This window comes from Eretmochelys imbricata, chromosome 5, assembly GCF_965152235.1.
Source record: "Eretmochelys imbricata isolate rEreImb1 chromosome 5, rEreImb1.hap1, whole genome shotgun sequence".
NCBI lineage: Eukaryota > Metazoa > Chordata > Testudines > Cheloniidae > Eretmochelys > Eretmochelys imbricata.
In genome coordinates this window covers 96,665,007-96,691,689 of record NC_135576.1, presented here as the reverse complement: position 1 = coordinate 96,691,689, position 26,683 = coordinate 96,665,007, and the positions used below count along the sequence as shown (strand labels likewise).

Genomic DNA, 26,683 nt, shown 5'->3' with positions numbered 1-26,683 from the left:
TTAAGTTTGGGGCGGGGGGTATTTGGGACGGGGGGTATTATTTCTTCTTGCTCCCTCACTTTACATGTGCAGAAGCAGTCTTGTGTGCTAGGTTGTTAGATGAGCAATTGCACCGAAATATATGAGATTTGTGTGAGTGTAATTTAGAGACTCAGTTTAAAAACCCATTTGAAAATTTGTCTTTAGTGAACTGGAGTTCACAAGTGCATGCAACTGTGTATGTCTAGATCATGCTTTTATCACCCAGTCTTGCACTGGGGAAGACAGACAGCTGAGCTACTGTGCCCCAAGAGGTGCTCAAGGAGACATTGTGCCTCAGGGAAGCACAGTCCTTCCCCAAATGCCTTAGAGTTCACAGTGGGTGTGGAAGTTTCACCATCCATGTATGTTCCTTCCTATCTCCTTCCTTCCCTCTGTGGGACACTGTTCACCTCTGGGAATGCACCCAAGGAATATTCACCTCCCTGAAAGAAGGGGCCTCAATTATGACTGGCTTGCTTTCCAGGCTGCTTGAGGGTGGGAGGCAATTGTGCACTCCACTGTATCTGGAAATTAAACTGAGTTATTTAAAAAATGAATTCTTAACCACCATAAACAATCATTTAGTGGTGAGAGACACACAGCACATTTCAAGAGGTTGTAGGGACAACCCCTTACACGTACTCATCTGATTTTAGTCAAGCTATAAAGGGAACTATAAAGATAATTGTAATGAGTCTCTGTTCTCTCACCTGGGAACAATGATGACAGGTACAGTTTGGTACTAGATTATGAAGCCAGAGCACTTTACTGCTTTTCTAACAGCATCCATAGTATGAACACCTGAATGCATGTGTGTGCGCAGTAGTTTGAAAATGATTTTTTCATTCTCTTCAGCTAAGTGTGCACTCTAGCATTTGTGGTACCTCCAAGTGAAAGCATGGTTTTTAAGGGAATGCATCTTAGGTTCCCTCTGGGCTGTTCCGTTTCCCCCTCACTCCCATCATGGCTCACTGTATGTGCACACTTGTTACTTACTAAAAACCAGATTGTGCCTTGAAGGCACTGACCCACAATCTGTCCCAGAGCTCTGGGGAGTGCATACTGCACTACTCCCTTAGGAGACAGCATGCTCCCCCTCTGCATCCATCCCAGCCAGGCTTCAGTGGCAGGACTGGCAGATGCATCTTTGTGGTGGGAGGCGGGCATGTGCCTTCCCCACTCACTTTGGGGTGGCATTTGCCTCACCAGGGAGTCAGAAGGAAGCAGTATTTTGCTCAGGAAGTCACACCCACAGCTCCACTGACTTCATTAGAGCTATACCAATTTGTACCAGCTGAGGATCTGGCCCACAACGTGCAAGGGCTACAATTATGCCTGGCTCTTGCATGGGAAGGAAGGCTTCCTGCTCCCTCTCCCAAGTGCACCTGCCCAGAGCCAAGCACAGTCTGTCCCTACATACTGTACTAGTAAGCAGATGTGACAATGCAGTATAGACAGGAGAAGTCATGCAAAGGATTCAAAGTTGGAGAATGAGGCAAATATTCTGTCTCACATATAGGACGGAAAAAAGAAAATTATATGTAGAGAGAGGAAAATGTATTTTCAGATTAAGAAGTGATTGAATATTTAGGTTGTAGAAGGGCCTGAACCAAAAGCAAACACCTTCCAATTCTGAGTATATCTGAATCTACATGCAGTTCTGAATCTTGCAGTTAGCCGCTAATTCTATAGTTAGCCAAAGCAAAGAACGGATACTGGAGATGTTAGGATCTGGATCTATAGCTCCTGCTCATCTCTAATTTAGAGCCAGTAAATAAATGGCTTTGACTGGAGTAGGTGAGGTATGTCTGCAAATAAATCACTGGTTTAAGCAATTCCTTGGAGGCAGAACTTTGCAGATATTTACAGATGTTGCTAGTATCTTTGATGTATATCAGTAAATCACAAATCAGAGGACATGAAAGAATATCACATGAATTGCATCATATCAAATGTACAAGTACAATGAGCCATGATGGGGGTGAGAGGGAAGAGCCCAGGGGAGCTTAATAGAAAGAGCATCAAATCATATATGGCCATTCTGCCTCAGCAAAATGAAGAGTGAGGATGTGATGGAGGATAAGATTACTGGCTAGCAGTATTTGAAGGCTAAAAACACCAAAAAAAGGAGATTAATTATTTAGAGTGATCCAATAGGTATAGCTAGGGGATGAAATTAAAAAAAAAAAAGAAAACTTATGGCGAATGTCAGGGAAAGTTTTCTTATCATGAGATCTATTAGATTGTGAAACAGTCCCTTCGGGGAAATGGTGGAAGCCCCATCATGTGAATCAATTAGAACTGGACTGAACAGAGCACTAAAAAACAAAAAATATCATAAAGAACAATTTTACATTTGCAGGGAGTTAGATGTCTGACCAGCTCTAACATCTATGATCAGTAGTTAGGGCAGAAAAGAAAGGAACAGTATTATAAATCAAAAATAACCCTTTTCTCTTTTTCAGCACAAATTGAAGTGATACCATGCAAAATTTGTGGAGATAAGTCCTCTGGAATACACTATGGAGTCATCACATGTGAAGGCTGCAAGGTATGAGACTTTATACAGCACTGTCATTGGCATCTGCATTAGCCTCAGGCATCTGTGTACTTAACAACACACTCTGACACCCTTTCAAACAAGGCGTGTCAAAGGCTGTAATGCCTGCTGCTGATACACAGGTGTTCCGTGTCTAATTTTACTAGTTGTCTTCCTTATTCAACAGTCAGATGATATTTAGAAATAGCTCCTGGTTTGAGGCTTTGAATTATTAATATGTGATGCAGCATAAATGGTGATACAGATGCTGGTTACGGTATGTTAGAACTGCTCCACCCCGAATGAACCTGGGGACTAGTTTTGTGCTCTTGTTTCATTTACGGTATGTGTGAAATGTCAAAGTTAATTTAAGTGTCATAATGCACAGTTTAAAGAGATATGGTGCTGATTTTGGCCCCCACTCTGGTGCCTCTGTGCTCTCAAGGGGACATAAATAAGTTGCAATTGCCCAGAGAGAAATTCCCCCAGCTCAGGAAGGGTGTAACTGGCATGGCATTGTCCCTCCTTGTAGGCCTGGCATATCCCGGTGATGGAAGGGAGCAGGCTGGGGTACAAGGGAGAATGCCCACATCCGATGAAGTGAGCTGTAGCTCACGAAAGCTTATGCTCAAATAAATTGGTTAGTCTCTAAGGTGCTACAAGTCCTCCTTTTCTTTTTGCCAATACAGACTAACGCGGCTGTTACTCTGAAACCTGTCACCCTGCTCCAGTGATTTGAGGCTGCAGCACCAGCCATTGGCACCTGTGGGAAGGCTGCCATATGTTAAAGCAGTCCCTGTGGCTATTTTGGCTCTCACAGCAGCCAAGAATTTTGCAAAGGCAAATCTTGGTGTTTGCAGTTCTGACTACCTGCTTGAAGGTGCAAAGATGCAAAGGCTCTGATTAGCACCTGCAGGTCATTTTGTATATGGAAACGTGCACTTGTACATTTTGAGGGCGCACATACACATCTATCTACATGTGTGTAGTGTGAAATATCTCGCTCCCCAGGTTTGTATTTAGCATTTTATAACATTGAAGGCATCTGAAAAATCCAAAACATTGGATTTACCACATCCCAAAAATAAAGAGTTTGATTTAATGCCAGTAAATTGAGAAGTGACATATTGTCAAAAATCAGACCTTGCCTTTTAGAAACTTTAATAATTGTAAATGAGCCATCCCCCCTGTGACACGGTTTTATTGTGATACTGGACTGGAAATAGACACAAAACAGGATTAATCTAATCGATCTGATACTTTAAAATTGGCACAAAAATAATAATAAAGAAAAATGCTTTTAAGCAGAAAAAGAGCTTCTTGTCTCTGTAACCAGTCTACACAAAGCAGTAAGGAATAGAGTCTCCTCTGGATGTGATTAGTGTTAATGGTAGCCCTTGTGTGTGCCTCAAGAGGAGACAATACCTCTTAGCTCTATGTGCATATTGAGATAAGAAGCTCCTCTACCACTTAACACAGTTGTAACCCTATTGTTTTTGTGCCAGTTTCAAAGTAGCAGATCAATTAGTCTAATCCTGTTTCATGAGACTGTCATGAAGAAAGATGTATGCAGTCTAGTTGTAGCTGTGCTGGTCCCAGGAGATTAGAGAGACAAGGTGGGTGAGGTAATATCTTTTACTGGACCAACTTCTGTTGGTGAGAGAGACAAACTTTTGAGCCACACAGAGCTCTTCTGCAGGTCTGCGAAAGGTACTCCCAGCATCACAGCAAAATGCAAGATGGAACAGATTGTTTAACATAAGTAGTTAGCACATATTCTAAGGGACCATTCAAGGTAGAGTGTTCCGTTAACACCTCTGTAGTCATAGGAGAAAAACAGAGGGGTAAAGAGTAACAGGTTGTTGTAATAAGCCATAAATCCAGGAAATCTGTTCAATCCATGATTTTTAGTGTCTAGCGGAAAGATGAATTTAAGCACCCGGGCTCATCTTTTGAAAGTGTTGTGCAGGTTTCCTTTGAGGATGAGGACTAAGAGGTCAGATACAGGCCATATCTCCACTACAGACCTATATCAGTATAGTATATAGTATAGTATAACCAATATAACTACATCGCTGAGGGGTGTGCAAAATCCTACCTCCTGCGCCCACCTCTAGACAGTGCTATGTTAATGGGAGAGCTACCGCCTCTTGGGAAGGTGGATTAACTACACTGATGGGAGAGGCTCTCCCAGCGGCATAGTAGCGTCTTCACTAAGGCCTTGTCAACACTGCCACTTTACAGCGCTGAAACTCTCTTGCTCAGGGGTGTGAAAAAACACCACCCCGCCCAAGCAATGCAAGTTTCAGTTCTGTAAAGTGGCCGTGTAGACAGTGCACCAGCACTGGGAGCTTCTCCCCTCGTGGGAGTGGTTTTTTTACAGCACTGGGAGAGCTTACACAGCCACGTTGGTAGTGAAGACATCCCCTTAAGCGCTACATTGGTGCAGCTGCAGTGCTGTACACGAAGACAAGCCCATAGAGTGATTGTTTTGTAAACACCCACTGCTGGCGTTTAAACAACCCCTCAGCCTTTCCAAGCTCATCATCAGAAGAAAGCTCCCCACAGACCAGGACACAGAGACTCAAAACGGCACCAGAACCAGACAGAACAACGGATGCAAAACCTGCAGCCATATCTCCACTGCTACAATGATCAACACCCACCACAACACATCTTTACTCTTCGAGTGCACTAAATGCCCCAATAAAAACTATCTGGGTGAAACCAGATAGTCACTGCTCTCTCAGATGAACTCACACAGGAAAATGATAAAAGACAAAAACACCCTGTCACCTGTGGGTGAACACTTTTCACAAAGCTATCACTCTATATCTGATCTATCAGTCCTCATTGCACCTTGTTAAAGGGTATAGCAAATAGCACTATTGTATCCTGCAGCATGCCTGGGCACCTTCAGTGCAATCTTTGCCCCATTGAAGCCAATGGGAATTTCCCCACCAGCTTCATTTGGACCTGGATTTCACCCCTTGTTCCTACCTCAATGTCTCTGGGGCTCTCAAAAGTGTCTCATTCCACCTGTCTCTCCACCATTGTGGGAAGTGGTTAAAACTGCAGCCTAGTTCTTTGAGATATGGGACATATTACTATCCCTGTTTTACAGACTGGGAAACTGAGCTAGAGAAAGGTTAAGTGACTTGCCCAACATCACGAAGTGATTTAATGTCAGAGTTAGGAAAAGAACCAAGCAACTTTGTTTTTAGCTCTTCTACTCTACCCATTAGGTCAGTGCAATTCTTCTACCCAAAAGAGCAATTGTTCTCCCCAATAAATGTAGCCATTCAAAAAAAGGATATAAAATATTATATATTCTAAGAAAACATTTAGCTCTGATGAGGGAAGGGAAAAAATAAATTATACCAAGTCAAAATTTGAATATGTCCCATGATATTCTAATAAGAACAAAGAATGATAGTGTAAATTCCTGTATGATAGAAAATAAGCCACTCAGTCTTCACTATCAAAAGCTTTGTAGCACTAAAATATGATACTCTACACTATGTAATAGTTACAATTTTAAAAAACTTAATTTTTATAACTGTTACATTTAAAAATAAGATTGACCTGATCTGATTAATCCAGTCTTTCAGTTCCCTATTCACACTGAATTGCTTAAATTTAAAACAGAAAACCCTTTTTATGCCAAAAAGGAAATTTGTAATGAAGTACGGCAAATACATAAGAAATGTCTCATAATTAGCGCTAAATTAGCCTTAAATTAATCCCACAGCCATTGGTTCAGTAAATTCTTTGACAGTCAGGATCAGATAAGTGCTTTACAATTTTTCATTGGCACTTTCCCTAAAGGACAACTGCATTCCCAAAGATAAAAAACTCACATATTAAATTAAATTTTAAATTGGTTGTGTTAGTGGTTATAACCTATGCAGGGTAGATGAAATGGGACTTTAAACTTCACTTCATGGACTGGGAATGTCGGAATCTTTACTCAAACCCAATACCTGTTGTCCAGTGCTAGTGACACCTCTGGCCATCATTCAATGCACTAGGACTTGAGTGAAGCGTCAAATACTGTCTTTACTGAGTGAATCCAGTCATGTACAATCCAATTACATTGTTTCTTCACCATTGTTTCTCCAGACTCCACAGCTATTATTATTGCCATGATTTGCTGCTGTCATCCATAGTCCTGTACTGAAACAATACTGGACTAGCTGTTGAATGAAGCCAGCCCTAGCTTTCTGATTCAGTTCAGGTTTAGTCTACAAACCATCCTAGCAACACTCAGCCACCTCACTGCCACTGCTACCAGTGTCTAACCTTACTCTGTCTTCCTCCTACAGATGCTAACTGCACTTTTTACCTTCTATCTGCCTTCATGGCTTCCTGCGGTTGCTAGACTCCCCCTCCATCTCTTTCTCACTTTGTAAGTGTGCAGTTTGCCTGTTTCTAAAGCTGCTAGGTTCTCCAATGAATTTCTCTCCTTTGTTTCTCTCCCCCTCTCTGGGCTCCCTGCTCCTCCTGTGCTCTTTACCTTTCGTTGTTCTGTAGAAGAGAGAAGAACATCACGTGTCGCTTTACGTCTCTCATCTCCCCTTCCTGGCTCCATTCCTCTTGACATCTCTGGAATTTCTTGTCACTTCTGCCCTAATATTGCCTGATGGTGCCATTCTCAATGGCTATGACTAAGTAAGGACATGCTCTCCAGTTCTAGCACTCTTGTCCCCAGTCACAAATCCAAACAACTGGCCAGAATAACACTCAAAAAAACCCTACTGAGACTGGGTAACTAAAAGTTTTAAGGTTTTTTAGCCCATTCCCTAGCTAAACTGGGCTTTTTAATTTTCTGTATTTACCTGATAATAATATATTTCTTTTACATATGAAATGTCATGATTTTTTTCATGGAGGAGGATGGTATTGTTTAAAAGTGTTGCTTTTTCCATTGCACTTTAGCTAATAAGGTCATTAAATCCTAGGGCTCTTGTAGATGCCTCAATTTGAATTACCTGTCACTTGTGGAGTATCTGCTCCCTCCAAATCAGTTCATGCTTCTCCAGGTTAACCTAGGGAATCACACAGTACATTACATCAGAGGGGTAGCCATGTTAGTCTGGATCTGTAAAAGCGACAAAGAGTCCTGTGGCACCTTATAGACTAACAGACATATTGGAGCATAAGCTTTCGTGGGTGAATACCCACTTCGTCGGATGCATGTAGTAGAAATTTCCAGAGGCAGGTATAAAGATGCAAGCAAGAATCAGGCTAGGGATAACGAGGTTAGTTCAATCAGGGAGGATGAGGCCCTCTTCTAGCAGTTGAGGTGTGAACAGCAAGGGAGGAGAAACTGCTTTTGTAGTTGGTGAGCCATTCACAGTCTTTGTTTAATCCTGAGCTGATGGTGTCAAATTTGCAAATGAACTGAAGCTCAGCAGTTTCCCTTTGAAGTCTGGTCCTGAAGTTTTTTGGCTGCAGGATGGCTACCTTTAAATCTGCTATTCTGTGTCCAGGGAGGTTGAAGTGTTCTCCTAGAGGTTTTTTGTATATTGCCATTCCTAATATCTGATTTGTGTCCATTTATCCTTTTACGTAGGGACTGTCCAGTTTGGCCCATGCACATAGCAGTGGGGGCATTGCTGGCACATGATGGTGTATATTACATTGGTGGATGTGCAGGTGAATGAACTGGTATGGCTGATCTGGTTTGGTCCTGTGATGGTGTAGGGTCTGAGTAGAAAGTCCACATATCTGGACCGTCCTTCAGTGAGAGTGCCAATGCCCAAGATGATGGGGCATCCAGGATTTCTGGGATTGTGGATCTTGGCTAATAGATAGAATAACCCCAGTCGGGGCTCTAAGGGTATGTTGATTTGTTCCTCTATTTGTGTAGGGAGTGTTCTGAGTAGATGGTGCAGTTTCTTAGTGTATTCCTCAGTGGGATCTGAGGAAAGTGGCCTGTAGAATTTGGTATTGGTGAGTTGTCTGGCAGCCTCCTTTTGGTAGTCAGACCTGTTCCTGATGACAACAGCACCTCCTTTATCAGCCTCTTTGATTATAGTGTCAGGGTTGTTTCTGAGGCTGTGGATGGCATTACGTTCTGCAAGACTTAGGTTATGAGGCAAGTGACGTTGTTTTTCCACACTTTCTGCCTGTGCACGTCGGTGGAAGCATCCTATGTATATGTCCATCATCTCAGGCATTGGCACTCTCACTGAAGGACTGTCCAGATATGTGGACTCTCTACTCAGACCCTATGCCACTAGCGAGCACAGCTATCACTGTGACACCACTGATTTCCTGAGAAAACTACAATGCATTGGTGATCTTCCAGAAAACACCATCCTAGCCACCATGGATGTAGAGGGTCTCTACACAAACATCCCACACACTGATGGAATACAAGCTGTCAGGAACAGTATCCCTGATGATGTCACAGCACAACTGATTGCTGAGCTCTGGAACTTTATCCTCACATACAGTTATTTCAAATTTGGTGACAATATATACTTCCAGACCAGTGATACCGCTATGAGCACCCACATGGCCCCACAATATGCCAACATTTTTATGGCTGACCTGGTTCATCACTTCCTCAGCTCTTGTCCACTCACATCCCTTCCCTACCTGTGCTACGTTGATGACATCTTCATCATCTGGACCCATGGGAAGGAAACACTGGAAGAATTCCACCATGATTTCAATAGCTTCCATCCAATCATCATCCTCAGCCTGGACCAATCTACACAGGAGGTTCACTTCCTAGACACCACAGTGCAAATAAGTGATGGTCACGTTAACACCACCCTATACCAAAAACCCACCGACTGCTATGCCTAGCTTAATGCCTCCAGCTTCCATCCCGGACACACTGCATGATCCACTGTCTACAGCCAAGCGCTGACGTACAACCGCATTTGTTCCAACCCCTCAGACAGAGACCAACACCCACAAGATCTTCACCAACATTCTCAAAACTACGATACCCACAAGAGGAAATAAGGAAACAGATCAACAGAGCCAGATGTGTACCCAGAAGCCTCCGGCTGCAAAACAAGCCCAAGAAAGAAACCAACAGAACTCCACTGGCCATCACATACAGTCCTCAGCTAAAACCTCTCCAATGCATCATCAGTGATCTACAACAATCCCTCACTTTCACAGGCCTTGGGAGGCAGGCCAGTCCTTGCCCACAGACAACCCGCCAACCTGAAGCATATTCTCACCAGCAACTACACACCGCACCATAACCTCTAACTCAGGAATCAATCCATGCAACAAACCTCGATGCCAACTCTGCCCACATATCTCCACCAGCAACACCATCACAGGACCTAACCAGATCAGCCACACCATCACCGGTTCATTCACCTGCACGTCCACCAGTGTAATATACGCCATCATGTACCAGCAATGTCCCCACTGCTATGTACATGGGCCAAACTGGACAGTCCCTACGTAAAAGGATAAATGGACACAAATCAGATATTAGGAATGGCAATATACAAAAAACCTCTAGGAGAACACTTCAACCTCCCTGGACACAGAATAGCAGATTTAAAGGTAGCCATCCTGCAGCCAAAAAACTTCAGGACCAGACTTCAAAGGGAAACTGCTGAGCTTCAGTTCATTTGCAAATTTGACACCATCAGCTCAGGATTAAACAAAGACTGTGAATGGCTCACCAACTACAAAAGCAGTTTCTCCTCCCTTGCTGTTCACACCTCAACTGCTAGAAGAGGGCCTCATCCTCCCTGATTGAACTAACCTCGTTATCCCTAGCCTGATTCTTGCTTGCATCTCTATACCTGCCTCTGGAAATTTCCACTACATGCATCCGACGAAGTGGGTATTCACCCATGAAAGCTTATGCTCCAATACGTCCGTTAGTCTATAAGGTGCCACAGGACTCTTTGCCGCTTTTACAGTACATTACAGCTTCTGATACCACATGTAGCCAGTGAATAAACAAATTGTCCGTGTTAGAAGTTACCAGTACATTTTCTTCAACAAAAAAAGTATTCGGAGCAAATGGCACTAAGTCGCCTTGTTATAAATATTGGTGAGAGTCTCCCTGAGCATTTGATGAAGTTCAGTGTTTATTGTATTATTGAGGATGTACTATATTTTATCACTCTATCCTGTTTGTTACCCTCATACCCGCATATTATATTTACGGAGTAATGCACAGGTTTTTCATATCAGGAGAGAACATGAGTTTATTTCGCTATTTATGGTTAAAGCATCTACAAAGTTGTATCATAAACAAAATGTCACTGAATTAGAGTTTATTGCAGTGGCATGCCACTATATATATATCTATATATATGGTAATTCTCTCTCTCTCTCCCTCTCTTTTTCACTCTGTCTCTCTAGGGTTTCTTTAGGAGGAGTCAGCAGAACAATGCCTCTTACTCCTGCCCCAGGCAGAGAAACTGTTTAATTGACAGAACCAACAGAAATCGTTGCCAACACTGCCGACTGCAGAAGTGTCTTGCCCTAGGAATGTCTAGAGACGGTAAGGAGTTAGCTTCCTGCTTCATAGATAAACCCTTTGAAACTGTTCTTCATTGCTGCTGACTACTTAAACCCCTGACAGATTTCTGGAAAGAAAGAAGAAAAGCTAACTGCTCCTTAACACGTTCACAGTAAAACATAGATCTTTGCCATTCCTTAAACTTAGGAGCATTTTTTCATGGGGGTGGGAGAATAACAAATAGAGAGCAACATTAGATTAAAACAAAATGTTATAAAGAGAAATGTGGCATTCTGGTTAAAAGCAAAAAGGTCCTCCTCTCTTAGAGATGGCTTCACATGCTGGATCAGATAACATTTTATATTAATAATATTAAATATTGATGTATTAAAACTCCCCTGCTTAAAAATGTTTGAGGGCCTGAGACAGTATAATAAATAAAATGTACAGTTAAAAAGGAAATATGCATGCTTAGAGCGATTTTTATGCTGAAGGATCTGAAAGCACTTCAATAAAAATTGCATTACATTACAAAGGAATGACTTGGTGCAACCTTCTGCTGTTTAGCAGTGAACAAGAGAGCTACACAACTGCTGAAAAACAAAAAAATGAAGAAGGTTCGTGCATCCCGTTGAAACGTCAGGGTGAGGCTGCACAGAGCAAACTATATATTTTGGTGCTGGTGGTCTCCGCTTGGTCCTTACTGAGTTATTAGTCCTCTTAACCACTTCCCAAACTGACACACAAGTCAGCATGATTGACAAATTGAGAATTGCCTGGGACTAGAATAAGAGTTGTGTTGCAGGTTAGCATTGAGGTGCAATGGCAGAGCTGTGCAAGGAAGCTTGAGCAAAGCCCGTTGGCATTATTCCAGCCCTAGCTACTACTGTTAATTTGGGTTGTTCCCAAATCCATACTGAAATTTTAAAATCATCAAAAAGAAAACAAAAATTTCTCCTATTTTGTAGGCATATTACCTTAATTTGCTTATCTATAGCTATATAGTGGCAAAAAAAAAGGTCTTGGAGAGTTATAAAAATGTGCCATTTGAATTTATTTTAAATTTCCTATAGCTTTGTAGATCACCAGAGAAATTATGGTCATTTGATGGTTCAGAGGTTTTAAATTAGTTTAAGGTCAGATTGCAATACTCATATGCACTTTGAGTAGTACTCTACTCCATAGGTACAATGGGGCGGTTCACAATGTAAAATTCTATCCAACATGCGTAAGGGTACCACAGTCTCACCATTAAGTGAATTCAGCTTGGTCTCTAGCATGCAGCAGACCGGGTTCTTAGCCTCTCCTTTCTGCCCAAAGAAGATTAATGCTGTGCTCTTTCATCATATAGTCTCCTCATAAAAGTGGTGTCTCCTGACTGCAGCAGAAGGATCTAAGGCATCACAGGGACACTTGTGTTTGGCTGCTAGAGCTCTGTCCCTCACCTGTAAAACAGAGTTTCTCAGTCTGTGCTCCTGAGTCTTCTATAGTGTAGATGAATAGAAGGTTTCATCTCCCAGTGCTGCCTTCCTCTAACCAAGGGATCGGCATCTTTGGCATGAGGCCTGTCAGGAAAATCTGCTGGCAGGCCAGGATGGTTTGTTTACTTGCAGTATCTGGAGGTTCGGTCAATTGCAGCTCCCACTGGCCACAGTTCGCCATTCCAGACCAATGGGGGCTGCGGGAAGTGGCGTGGGCCAAGGGATATGTTGGCTACCGCTTCCTGCAGCCCCAGTTGGCCTGGAATGGCGAACCGTGGCCAGTGGGAGCTGCGATAGGCTGAACCTGCAGATGCTGCAGGTAAACCAACCATCCCAGCCTGCCAGCGGATTTCCCTGATGGGCCGTGTGCCAGAGGTTGCCACTCCCTGCTCTAACCTCTACGAGTATAAACACTGTAATATAAATAGTCTTGCCTTTATTGATTTTTTTTCATTGTTACAAAGAAATCATATGTGAATTTTAACTCTCAGTCTAATAACAGACTAATTTCTATCACACAGAGGCAGGATGCTAATGACAGCAGCTGGAGAGCCCAATTAATGAAAATATAATGAGCATAAACAGTGGGTGTTTGTTTCTATTACTGAGGCCCTAAAATTAAAGAAAATATGTAGTTGCATTTTTCAACATAAAGTAGTTGTGGATTGGCCCTCCCTGCTCTCATCTGCTGAGGTTAAAATAAGAGCGAGAAGTGAATGATGGGCAGGATCCATAGGTAATGCAAATGATGGTGTAAAGAGATATAATTTATATGCTCAGGGGATGGAAAGGCAGGGCCATAGCAGGGAAACGAATCCCTAAAAGGGAGTGAGAAACTGATGGAGCTGTTATCTGATATACCTTCTTGCACCCTGCTTTCTTTGGTGCTTTTCTTCTCTTCTTGCACATCTTTCAGCTCCCTCAGATTGCAAGTTACACTCACATTCGCACAGACTTATAGGATCTGACTATCATAAGGGGGTCTGAAAGAGGATATAAATAGAAGTATAAAATGGCCCTAGTGTAAATGAGAATCAGGCCCATCTTCAGCAGTCACTTATGTTGTCTCTAAATTTAGCACAATAAGTAGAAGGATCTAAAGTAATTCAGCGGCTTTGGAAAACACTTGTCCTCATACCACATGAAAGGAGTATTTGATGCTTCATTAAGAATGGTCATACTGGGTCAAACCAAAGGTCCATCTAGCCCAGTATCCTGTCCTCCGACAGTGGCTAATGCCAGATGCTTCAGAGGGAATGAACAGAACAGTTAATTAAGTGATCTGTCCCCTGTCACCCATTCCCAGCTTCTGGAAAACAGAGTCTAGGGAGACCATCCCTCTCATCTTGGCTAATAACCATTCTATAATTACATTCCCAAAAAGGAATATCCTGGTGTCCCTCCCTTGTGCTCTGTATTGGTATCCCTCAGGACTCCATCCTTGATACCCTCTTCTTCCCCCTCTAGATCTTCTGCCCACTAAGTGACCTCATTTGTTCTAAAACCTTATTTACCATCTTTGGGCTGAAGTTTCCCAGATCTGCCCAAAAATATTTAATAGATTTTAAGGCCAGAAAGGACCATTAATATCATCTAGACTGACCTCCTGTATAACATAGGCCATAGAATTTCAGCCAGTAATTCTTGCATCAAGCCTAATAACTCATGCTTGAATTAGAGCATACCTTTTAGGAAGACATGAGTCTCTAAAGATTTCAAGCACTAGAGAATCCAGTTTGTACTCTGATGCTGACTTACTCTAAAAGTAACACTATTTCCTTCATTTGTCAACAGTGAAGAATGTACAAATTTTATCGATGGAGATTAGGTAAAATATGATTGTGCAAATCCAAATGAGATGTGCCATTCATTTATGCTGCTTACCTTCAAGTCTGCTGTTTCCCTGCAGGTCCTGACTCTAACCTATAATGTTGTTTAAAAAAAAGTAGGAGTGTGAAGATAATAGCCCCTTGAAAGGTTTCAATAACAGGCCTTTAGGATTTGCTTTCATCAGAAGGCACTAATCAGTTAGTGCATAGTTTAAAGGTTTGGGAGCAACTTGATAAAGCACATGGGATACAAATCTAAAGGTTGTAAGTTTTATATACCTCTGGGTTGTTGTGAAGTGAACACAGCGAGAGAAGAGAAAGATGCCAGGTCTTTTTAACATTCACAGCAGGGAGGAATATGTTGCTTGACTGAGTCCCTGTCCGTCAAAATGGAGCAGCGTTGGTACCTTGCAAATCCAAGAGCATACTGCTTCAGCTTTCATAATACGTGGGTAGTCTGCAGATTTGTGTCATCTCTGATTTCCCCAGCAGAAAGACAGGGCAAAAGTGATGTTAAAAGGGAAACAATTTAAGAAAAGAGAGCAATGGTTTCTGTTATGGTTTGCTTTTCAGCTGTGAAATTTGGAAGAATGTCCAAAAAGCAGAGGGACAGCCTGTATGCTGAAGTGCAGAAGCACCAGCAGCGATTACAGGAGCAACGGCAGCAGCAGAGTGGTGAGGCAGAAGCCCTTGCCAGGGTATACAGCAGCAGCATCAGTAATGGCTTGAGCAACCTGAACAACGAAACTGGTGGCACTTACTCAAATGGGCATGTCATTGACCTGCCAAAGTCCGAGGGTTATTATAATGTGGATTCTGCCCAGCCCTCCCCAGATCAGTCTGGGTTAGACATGACTGGAATCAAACAGATAAAGCAGGAACCTATCTATGACCTCACTTCTGTACCAAACTTGTTTACCTATAGCTCTTTCAACAATGGGCAGTTAGCTCCGGGGATAACCATGACTGAAATAGGTAAGAAAAACTCTCACTCCTCAAGCATTCACTATTCCATTTGACTTTCTTTGTTGTTGAATAAATTGCAGTCCAGTTCTAACTGATATGGTACACAGCCGATTCATTTAGAATGGACTGGTCCTGAAACAGGGCTGGCTGGCTGGCTGGCTAGCTGGGCCTTTTGTTGTTGACTGAGTTTACGGCATTCTAAAATAATTATTACATTTCTTAACTCAGCAATTCATGAACTGTTTATGAAAATGGAACACCAAAAGCAACTGATGAATCAATCAAAACCAAGTAATAATTACTAACAGGGAGCTTGTTTCAAATGAGCTCATTACCAGAAGGGTTTAATGATCTTTTCTGACAGCTATACATATTCTTGTCAAAACAGAGAGTCCCTAAGGTGGCTCATTCTATTGTGTTTATTAAAATGAGAACCAGATTCTGATCTCAGTTACATAGATGTATGTTTGGAGTAATTTCACTGATCTCTTGATTTAAAAGCAGTGTAATTGAGATGAAGATCTGGCCCGATATAGGCTGTGATTTGTATTCTCCTGATTAACTCACTGGATGTTTTGGGCATACGTCTTACTACAGTTTTCCTTTAGCTGCCAGTGCAAGCCTTCTGCCAGCTGTTTCAGTTAAAAAGGCTGTGTTTGGGTGAACAATAATGTTCTTTTGGTCACACTCTAGGGAAGGTTTCTAACGAAATAAAATGGCTCAGGCTCTCATGTGTACACACTCAGCCGAAAGCACTGTATTCTATTCTAAGAAAGAAAGAACAAGAGGCTGGCTTTCTAATTAAGAGCTTCCCACCTCAACAAGTGATGACTGCTGAGTCAGTTGTGGTTTAGAATAAAATTAGAGGGTAACACCTCTCTAATTGGGTTTAATTAAAAAACAAGAGGGAAAGGGTAATCTCTAACTTTTTTCTATCTGAGCTCCCCCACCCCCGAACATGCTATAAAAACTCCAGGGCAGGTGGGGCAGGGGGTGTCCTTGGGCGTAGGCGTAGTTTGACTTCCATTTTCGGGGGGAGCAGGGCTCAGGCCAGCTCTGCATAGCGTGGCTCAGGGAGGGATCACCACCTCCACCCCCTGACTCACCTCAGCAGTCCATCCAGCCTGTCAGGGGACAGGAAAGCTGGAACCAAAATTTATAAAACAAATGGGAGGGTGGAGTGGGGCTCAGCTCAGTTTGAAAACCACTCAAGGTGCAGGCTGAGGCAGGGAGTATCTAGGGGCTATGTGCAGGGAGGAGAGGTAGCTCAGGGTGCAGGGAAAGGAGTAGCTAGGATCTGCATGGAGAGAGGGGTGTAGCCCAGTGCAAGGAGAGGGGTAGCTAGGGGCTGTGTGGAGAGAGGGGTGTAACTCAGTGCAGGGAGAGGGGTAGCTAGGGGCTGTGTGCAGGCACGGGGGTAGCTCAGGGTGTAGGGAGAGGGGTAGCTAGGGGCTGCGTATCAGGAGCCCAGGAACGCTCCCGGTCCTGCGGTCACTGCTGCCTGAGGACTCTGCTGTCCAGGAGTCGGGTCACTCACTTTGGTGGCTCTTACCAACTGCTCCAGCAGTAAAAGCTGGGAACTGAGGAGCAGCCACAACCCTGGGCACCATCAGCAGCAGCAGTAGCCGCAGGAGAGAGGAGAGCTCTGTGGCTGCCCTCTTCATGGCAGCAGCTGCCCTCCAGTGCCTGGCTCCAACTTCCCCCTTCTGACCTGGCCAGGGGGCAGGGCCTCTTGCGGGAGAGAAGGAGGTGGGGGACAGTGTGGAGTTGCCCCCAGGACTGCCCCGCTCTGGGTAAGGCACTGCCATTTTGTGGGGAGGGGGTGGAACAACGCCCTCTGTGCACTCCCAACTCCCACTCTTGGACTTGGGGCTTCCGCCCTGCGGGGTGGCACCAGGGCTCCTGGCTTCAGTCCCACAGCTCTGGGCTCAATCCTGTGGGTGGGGCTAGGGCTTGGGGCTTCAGCCAGGAGTACTGAGGCTCAGAGCTACGGGTTTCAGCCCTGCAGCTCTGGGCTTTCGCCCTGTGAAGGGCATTGGGGCTCGGGGCTTCAGTCTTCATCCACAGGGCCCAGTGGCTCTCCTGAAATGACTCGCAGACCCCCAGTTGAGAACCACTGATCTATAACATCAGTAAAAAAATAAACTAAAGTAGGTTCACTCTCAGAAAACCAAATCCTTGAGCTCTTTGCACACACTGAATGGTTTGCAAAAAGAAAAGGAGTACTTGTGGCACCTTAGAGACTAACCAATTTATTTGAGCATGAGTTTTCGTGAGCTACAGCTCATGCTCAAATAAATTGGTTAGTCTCTAAGGTGCCACAAGTACTCCTTTTCTTTTTGCGAATACAGACTAACACGGCTGTTACTCTGAAAACTGAATGTTTTATACACTTGGCTTGTGCAAACGTGACTATATGCTTTGGAAGAGTCACATTTCCAATTTGTGCCTAAAGATATCTGGGGTGGGAACAAAGGAGAAAAGTCAAGTCTAAGAGATACCACCACTTGTGACCCTGAAGTATCTTGTGTAGGAAGGGACTTTGTAATGAGAGTAAAGATGCTGCTGTAATTTGTACCATCAGCCTATTTGCTACTTGTTTATCTAAAAAACTGTGAACCAATACTCACCTGCACCAGGGGACCAATAGCTTCTGTGGTGTGCTAACAGAAACACTGCAGTAGATTGTTCAGGTGGGGATGATGAGGTGCTGCCCCAGTGTTTCTTGGGCTCTCTATGGGCTTGACCCAGACACTTAAGTCAGTGGGAGTCTTTCCATTTACTTCAGTGGGTTTTAGATCAGGCCCAAACTCTCTCGTCCTTCAGGGTCACTCAGATAAAACAATATCCCTGCCTAAATCTTCATCCTTTCCTTGCTTTCCTAGCAAAAAACTGAGCTGGGCTCACCTTGATCTTCCACTCCCTCTGATCATACCAGAGGTGAGCACATCAGACAACTGCCTCTTCAACACACTGTAATGAGACAATTTAGTGAGCACTGAGTTGGCACTCACCCTTTCCTTTCCCTAAATTTCCCTCTGATCCCATATATTTGGGTAACTTTAGCTTCCTGAGGATGGAACAAGGTTGAGGAGCATGAGGGTTAATCAGAGGAGATTGGAACTCAGCACAGGAAGAATTCTCACTCTCTCCACTTAGTGAAACTGAAAACCATTTGGTGATTGAGCAGCCTTATACTAGCTCCAAATTTGGGTAGGGAAAGTAGGACTAAGCAAAGGTTTTTGGCTACATCCACAAAGGAATTTAGGCACTTAACTATCACCTAAGTCCAAAATTTAGATCCTCAAAACCTCTGCTCAGTCACCACTTAACCCTGTAGGCACCTAAATTCCCTAGATTGCTAAGTTTTCACTGGTGAAGTCCCCGATGAGCCTACATTTCTGCCAGTGGGCATGCACGCTGCCTAAATTCTGATGCTACCTCAGTTCCAGCAGGATCCTCAAGCTAGGAATTCCCTCATCTATCTCGCCTGTGGAGGCCAATCTGTAGGCATTCTCAGAGGCCACTGTAGAGCATGCCTACCAGATCAGGCTCCACACAAACAGAAAGGAAGAAGGTGAGTAATCTAGCTGCTGGGCTATACGGTATTCCGTATATAAGGTGGGTCTCTCTCAATCTCTCTCACTGCCCTACAGTCCATGGTCCCAATACAGGAAAACACTAAAGCACATCTCTCCTGTTGAAGGTGTTCCACTTTTTATGAAATACTTAAATAGTCATTGGAGCAGGGCCTGGAATCCAGGTCTCTCAGGACAGTGTGCTAACCTCTTGGCTATAAAGTCATTCTCACTTTCTCTCTGACCCAGTGACCAAGTTACAGCTAAGGATTTCAGTAGGTGGCAGGACTCTAAACATTCGGTATTGCACTATGGAGTTTACGTTTCCTTTATGGATCTAGCCCTTTGTGAAACTTAACTGCCTAAGTGCCTAAGTTACTTTTAAAAATTGGTCATAGGGCCTTTTGAAATTTTACCCAAGTGGTTTGGTTTTGTTTGTTTGTTTGATTGTTTGTTTGATTGTTTGTTTTAATGAATGAAAACTACTGTGGATGCTCTTAAGACCAGATCTTCAACTAGTGTCAATTGGCATAGAGTAGAACTTCAGAGTTAAAAACACCTCAGGAATGGAGGTTGTTCAGAACTCTGAAATAGTCGTAAGTTTACAACTGAACTTAATGCGGCTTTGAAACTTTACTGTGAGAAGAAAAATGCTGCTTTTAACCATCTTAATTTTAATGAAACAAGCACAGAAACAGTTTCCTTACCTTATAACATCTTTTTTTGTTTAATTCTTCCTTTATTTTGTTAGTAGTTTACATTTAACAAAGTACTGTACTATATTTGCTTCTTTTTTTTTGTCTCTGCTGCTTCCTGATTGCGTACTTCTGGTTCCAAATGAGGTGTGTGGTTGACCAGTCAGTTCATTCCTCTGGAACTCTGAGGTTCTACTGAATTTCCACTGACATCAAGTTTGTTCCATTCTGAAAGATCCTATTAGTTTGAGAGATGTTCCCTGTGTCTTTAACTGCAGGAACCGGTAATATTATTCACAAGGGAATGAACTGTTCAGTACAATGACTGTATGTAGCTTAGTACAAATAAGAAATCAACATATTTTTCAGCTCTTCAGTCCTTTTGTTGACTTTCCAGTTATATATAAACAATTCTGACTACCTGACTCACTCTTAGTGAAGAGGTATGTTTAAACAAAATAGAAGAGATGTGCTAATGCTATATTACTTGAACTTTTGGAAAACTGCTCTGCAGTCCATGGCCCCAATATATGAAAACACTGAAGCACATGCTTAAGTCCCCTCTCCCCACATTCAGGATATCTCTTAAGCATATACTTAATGTTTAGCATGTGATTATGTCTTGTTGTCTTCAGTGAAATTGAAGCTTGGGCTTAAATTTAAGTATGTACTTAACTATTGTGTGAGTAGAAGTGCTCTCCTGAGTTATGGCCTGTACTATGTGAAAATGATAGAGAATAATATAAAATAGAGATGGAAAGGATGTATTAAGTTGATCCTATGCCAGTGAAGATTGCTCCCTATAATATATTTTCTAGTGATTTACTCAGTCTTGCTTTAACTGTCCCAAGTGACATTAATGTTCCATTAATTCTTACTACTCTTTGGAAGCATTCCAGCCAATCTCATGGTTAGGAAGTTTTCCAGATTAAATTTTCCTCTTCTGTTTACATTCTTAAAATACTTTTAGTTGGTTATCTTGCTGCTCCTTAGTTGTCACTTAGCCAGTTGGTACTATACCCACTCTATTAATCTTACCTCAAGAATCAATCTCTCAAACTCTGCAGCCAAAATACATGTTGCTATTTTTTATTCAACTCCCGTAAATTGCTTTACATCTCTTAGGTACTGAGATACCCAAAACTGATTGCAAGTTTATTCTCATGTGAATCATGTGGAGAAATGGAGAGACACAAATGGCTCCATGGTTTGGGACATGTTGGCTCTGCAGAGGCAATCCAGAATCACAGTGACCGTTTTTGCTTCCACTTTATATGCCCACTAATCTCTATTTTGCTGCTCACCGTAACCCCTTCATCTCTTTTCATATTAGAGCTTTGTTCTTTTCTCCCACACATCGAATTTCTCATTTGGGGCTAGCTTCCCAAGATATATTGGTGTGCATATTTCCAAGGCTGAATCCCCTTTTTCTATACCCATACTTTTAACCTCTTTTGGTCACTTTAAATTGTCTCTCTCCTCACTTACATTTGCACTTCCTTACAATTTAGAATAATTTGATCATTTAAATAACATGTGGCGAATCCTCTCTTCCAGATTACTAGACAAAATGTTCAATATTGGTAGAATTAAACCTAACAATGATCCCTGCTGCACCCAGCTAAACAACTTGCTGCAATTGAATAAATTGCCTTTGAGCATTTTGTTCATGGCCCATCAGCCAGTTTGCAGTCCATGTCATCGTGTTCACTTAAAAGTCAATTTAATTTTATAAATAAAATTTCATGAGATGCCCTATCAAATGCTTTATACATTGTCGATGGTCCCTTCTTCACGTACTAATTTTGTAATTCTTAGAAAAAATAGGTCAGGTTTGCCTGGCATGATTTGTTCTTTAAAAACCATGTTATTTTTAGACCTTTTTAAAAAAATAATAATCTTCACTATGTTCTGAATCTAAGTTCACATCCATTAATATCAGTAATGAAAATGTAGACGTGTTAATGTCATATTCATCTCTTCATTTTGAAGTTCACTACTGATACCCAATTGATATTTTAAAAAAACATGGTCCTATCACGTCAAGGCAACATGAGGCTTTTTTATGGGCTAGATACTCAAGTACTGCATGCCAGTTTGTGTTCCTAAGTATTGTAACAGCAAATAGCCCTTTAGGAGGAAATATCGACAAATAGTAGTTAAATTCCAGGCTTCCACATTGTATTTAGAAACATAATGCATTCATTCAAAGCGGTTGAATAGTTCCCTGTATAACTGTACATGATCTGGTCACAGTATGTGCTAAGAGGGTAAAATGACTGTCCTCTGTTAAACACAGGATATATATAATCAAAAGCAGCATCCAGGGCGTAGAAGCAAAACTGGGAAGTCTTTTTGCTAGCTAAGAAATAATGTTCATGATGAAACATATGGAGCAATAAACAGGCTTTGTGGATAATTAAACATAGATGCAAAACTAAGGCATTTGATAACTGCAAAATCTATTTATTGAAAGAAATATGTTCCAATATCCTGATTCTTATTACATAGCAAAATAAAATAAGACTACTTACAATATGTTTTTAAAATGAAATAAATATATAGGGGCAGATCCTCAGCTTTGCACCAGCTAAGGATCTGGTCCCTTTTTCTTTTTCTTTTTCTTTTTCAAGAGTGATGGAAACTGTTCTCCAAGAATCATGAACCATTAGAACAAAGCAGATGAAATTTGGCAGATTTGACAGAATTTACCTTTTTATTTTGGGGTTTCGAACCTGATATTCATAGTGAAATTCATGAGATAAAAGTCTGTGTGGACTGCAGCAGAACAAGGGTTTGATAACCCCACTGAATTTATCACTGCTCTAGCTATGATCAGCTAAATCACTTCTCTCATTTTATAAGGCCCAATTCTGCAAAAGAGAGTCACTAGTGTCGGCATCATGGAGTCCCTTTGATTGCAGGGGATTCCACTGTGGTGTTCAGTAATGACTCTGGGTCCAAGAGGCTTGAAAGAAATCCTCATTATTCAGTGACACAGTTCAAACTGCCTCTGTATAACTTCCTGTCTGGGATACTAAACTATTTTAAGGTACAGTTCCTAATACCACACTTACACTGGTGAATCTCTTGGCAAGACTGGGGTCCAATACAAGACAACTGGCTGCTGTGGAAGATGAATGGGAAAGTTGATAGTCATTTAATATTATTTTGAGGGAAAGGAGCAAGCCCCATCCCCTTAGTTCCTGTAAAATCCACAGAAGAAGGAGAACAATTTATTATTATACCTGTTGAGGGTGGGGAAAAAGCCTATTCGGGGATACAACTGTGGAGAGTGTTACAGGAGTGTCTATATCTATATATACATATGCAAATAGTGAATAGGTAAGATAGATGTCATTCCTGATTGCATAGCATAGTTCCTGGGTTTTATAGGGCCACTAAAAATGTTGTCGTGCATCAGAAATGGCTTCCTCTAGTAGCTCTTTACATCAGCTCTTAACAGCGGGCGGGAAGTGGTGGTAATCTACTTAAGCTGCACCTGCCAGCCTTGTGTATCTAGAAGTTTCTCCTAAAATAAGCAACTGTGAAATAGTGAACAATGTTGACATCATCTGGCCTGATATTATCCCCTCAGCCTTCACCACTGTGAATGAACTAACGTGCTTTAACACCTGCAGCCACTCTTTAGTGTGCTGTGTAGGAGGAGTGTATGTTTTATTTCACACAGGCCCCTGCAAAATGAAGGGCTGGCCCTGACCCTGCCTTCAACCAGAAACCAAAAGCAAAGTGAGGTCTGCAACATGGCAAAAATAAACAGTTACATTTAAAGTTAAAAACCCTTGACTGGTATTTAACAGAAAAGAAAACCAAAATATGGGTTGAGGTAGGGGGCACAATAACTTCCAGTTAAGGGTTCAGATAGCCCCACAGAAACGACAATGCTCAATACCTTGAAGGTTTCAACCGTGATTCGGTTCAGTGTATAACAATGCTGAAGGTCCTTGGATAAACAGCATTATATACAGTAAAGTGTTGTTGTTGTTATTATTATTATTTATTAAAGCACTCTGACAACCAGGAATTTAGCACACAGTTTCTCATTTTTATATGAGATATTAATTTTTAAAAGCTTTTGGCTCCTTCACTGATGCATTTTAAGGGCCGAATCCAACTCCCCTTCATATCAATGGAAAAGCTCCCATTGACTTTAATGGGAGCTGGATCTATCCCTCCATGCTGACATTCTATTGGGATTTCAGCAGCACTTTGAACTGAAGCTCTATGCTTTGCCTCATATACCAGGTTCCTATGATAGCACTAAACTTTCTTGCAAGACCATGTAGTATGTTTCATTTCTAAGGGTATGTCTATACATGCAGCAGCACAGCTGAGCTGTTACAGCCGCACTGCTGCAGCACATCTGGTGAAGATGGTGATGGGAGAGACCTCGCCCATCGCCGTAAAAAACCCACCTCCGCGAGCAGCAGATGCTGTGTTAGCGGGAGAAGCTCTCTTGCTGACATAGCACTGTGTACATGAGCGCTTATGTCAGTGTAATATATGTCATTCAGGGGATGTGGAATATTCACACCCCTGAGCGACATACATTTTGCCAACATAGGCTGAGGGGTAGACATAACCTGACTGTTGAAAAAAATATGTCCCCAAGAGTATGAATTCTGTTTTCTCTAACTCCTGCTTCAGTCACTCCAGAATTTGTCTTCTCTGCTGAGTTGGATTTCAGCAGGCATGTAATTTAAGATGATCTTTTCAGTCAAATGTTACTTGAAGGGACACTCTGGAGACTGACAGAGTCGTACTGTAACCCATCTCCCTCCATAAAAATATATTTAAAATTAAAAAATGTCTTCTTAATATTTCAAAAATGTCAAAAATACTACTGCCAAGTACAATATTAAAAACCCACCTACTCTATAGGATTATCTTGCCATTGCAACACACATGCACAATAAACCAGAACAAACTGATGCATCTGTAACTGTAGCCCTGTGAGCCTTGTGTGTCTCTTTGCTTCTCTCTTTCCCAGGCCATATTTTAAGATCCCTCTTACAGAGGTGATATGAAGTCACATTTCTCAACTCCTGTTTTAAAATCCCCTCAAGTACAGCAACAGTATATGTCTTAAAGCTATATTTCAATGGAGCAATGTTGCCATCTAGTGACTAATTAAACTACTCCAACGTGTGTATTCCACGGACACCCTTTGGGCACTATTCCACACCATCATAACCTTACTTTCCATACCTATTTAAAGGTGATAGTCAAAATAAATTAATATGACAGTTGTATGCCCATTTCAGCACATCTGACTCAGTTTAGACCAAAAAACCCAACCCTTAATTTTGTAACTATCACGGTAACTATTTTGTTAATTCTCTCTCTCACCTCCCGTCTCATACGTTCACTCTTAAACTCACAAAGAGAGAGCGGTATATGGCAAGATTTAAAACTAATTTGACAGCTTTCCTCAGTCAGAAACTGTTTCAGCTACATCACACAAAGGGACAGAAAAGCAGAGGAATAAACTAGAACATGCCAAAACTGAAACACCTTCATCTTTCTCGCTTCAGCTGATACTGAAACTAAGAGCCTTTTTTTGGTTTCCTCTTCACTGTAAAACCTGATTTTTTTAGCTGCTCTGGGCTTACCATTTAGAAATAAATGTTTGATTTGGTCTCAAAAAGTACTGTATAAGTTTGCAGAAATGCAGAGGATTATTTTTTTAAACTGAAAAGTTTGCTAGTTTTACAATGCCTTGTTTCTCATTCAGGCAAGTTGTCATGTGTCATAGGGTTAAAATTAACCTAAAACAACCTAATTATAGATATATGCAGTGGCCTTATTAGCGTTTGTTACACAATGTGACAGTTTAAAATGAATTAAATGTACATAAATAACTTACTATGTTGTTACAATGTAATCAAGGCATATTTAATTGCTTACTGAACTGTAATGACTTTTGGGGGAATTCAGTCTGCAGTATAACTCATGATGCAGTCTTTGAAAATAAACAAGATTTTCACAAATAAGGACTTTAAGTTAAGCACCTAGGCCAATATTTAAACACCTAAATAACTGGCCTGATTTTCAAATTGCTTACCAGCCAGAAGCTCCCATTGATATCAATGGGCTTTGGATCCAGACCATAGTCTAACAAGTCAAAATCACTTCAATATATCTCTGAAAGGGATTCAGCTTCCTTAAAATTAAGTCAATTCACATGTCAGTTGTAGACCTGCTAATAAAGTCACTATAATGTTACAAATGATGGCCGTTGGCAGTGTTCCTAATTGGGGTTTGATCAATTTACGCTAGACTCAAAGCCCTTTAAATATTTCCCTTTAAGTTTGTTGTGGAGGTGAATGTTCTAAGTAGAAGTTTAAGCAGAGTTCTGCCTAGGGCGATTTAAAGTTTATTTCCTTTTTGTTTATGGTATATTATGTTGGGGGGTTGGGTGGGAAGGCAGTTTTCCTTGGGAAATGAGTTTGTACAGCACCCGGGACAATGTTTTGGGGAAGTTTGGGGCATTACTGTAAGAGTCAGAGTTTAAGCCAGAGGGGACCACTAGATCCCCTAGTCTGACCTCTTGTATATCACAGGACACCAACACCACCATTGCACTAAACCCAACAACCAAAATCAGACAAAGCAATGCAACTCAGAGGAGACTAGATAATTATGGGCCTCAGCCAGAAAACAGGAGGGACACAGTGCTTGAGGTCCCTAAAATGTCAGGGAAATGACTAAGGGAGATATACCCAGATAATCCTGGCAAGTGACCCACACCCACACACTGCAAAGGAGGGTGAGACCATCTAAAGTAACAACTTTGGGGAAAATTCCTTTGCGACCCCACATATGGTGATCAGTTAGACCCTGAGCCTATGAACAAGAACCAGCCAGCCAAGTACCTGAGAGAGAGAATGCTTGGAGCCACGTCAGAGTCCTGGCCCACCCCACCCACTATTCCATCTCCAGTCATGTCCATCCCTGATGCTTCAGAGGAAGGAGATTAAAAAAACCCACTCCTTGAATACACTGGGAGATGGGGGGAAATCCCTTCCTGACCCCTGCTATTAGCCAGCTGAACTCTTGAAGCATGAGCTTTAGGAACATAGGACAGAAACTTTTGAG

The 26,683-nt window shown here is 42.0% G+C and overlaps 1 protein-coding gene across 1 annotated transcript in view; it reads left to right on the top strand.

Moving 5' to 3' along the window:
- Window positions 1–740: 740 nt before the first annotated feature.
- Window positions 741–26,683, top strand: part of RORB (RAR related orphan receptor B) — a 62,087-nt gene continuing 36,144 nt past the window's right edge. The window contains exons 1-4 of the mRNA XM_077818028.1: window positions 741–750; window positions 2,487–2,572; window positions 10,916–11,057; window positions 14,899–15,300. Coding sequence (XP_077674154.1) covers window positions 741–750; window positions 2,487–2,572; window positions 10,916–11,057; window positions 14,899–15,300 — 640 coding nt within the window. The remainder of the gene's footprint in view (window positions 751–2,486; window positions 2,573–10,915; window positions 11,058–14,898; window positions 15,301–26,683) is intronic.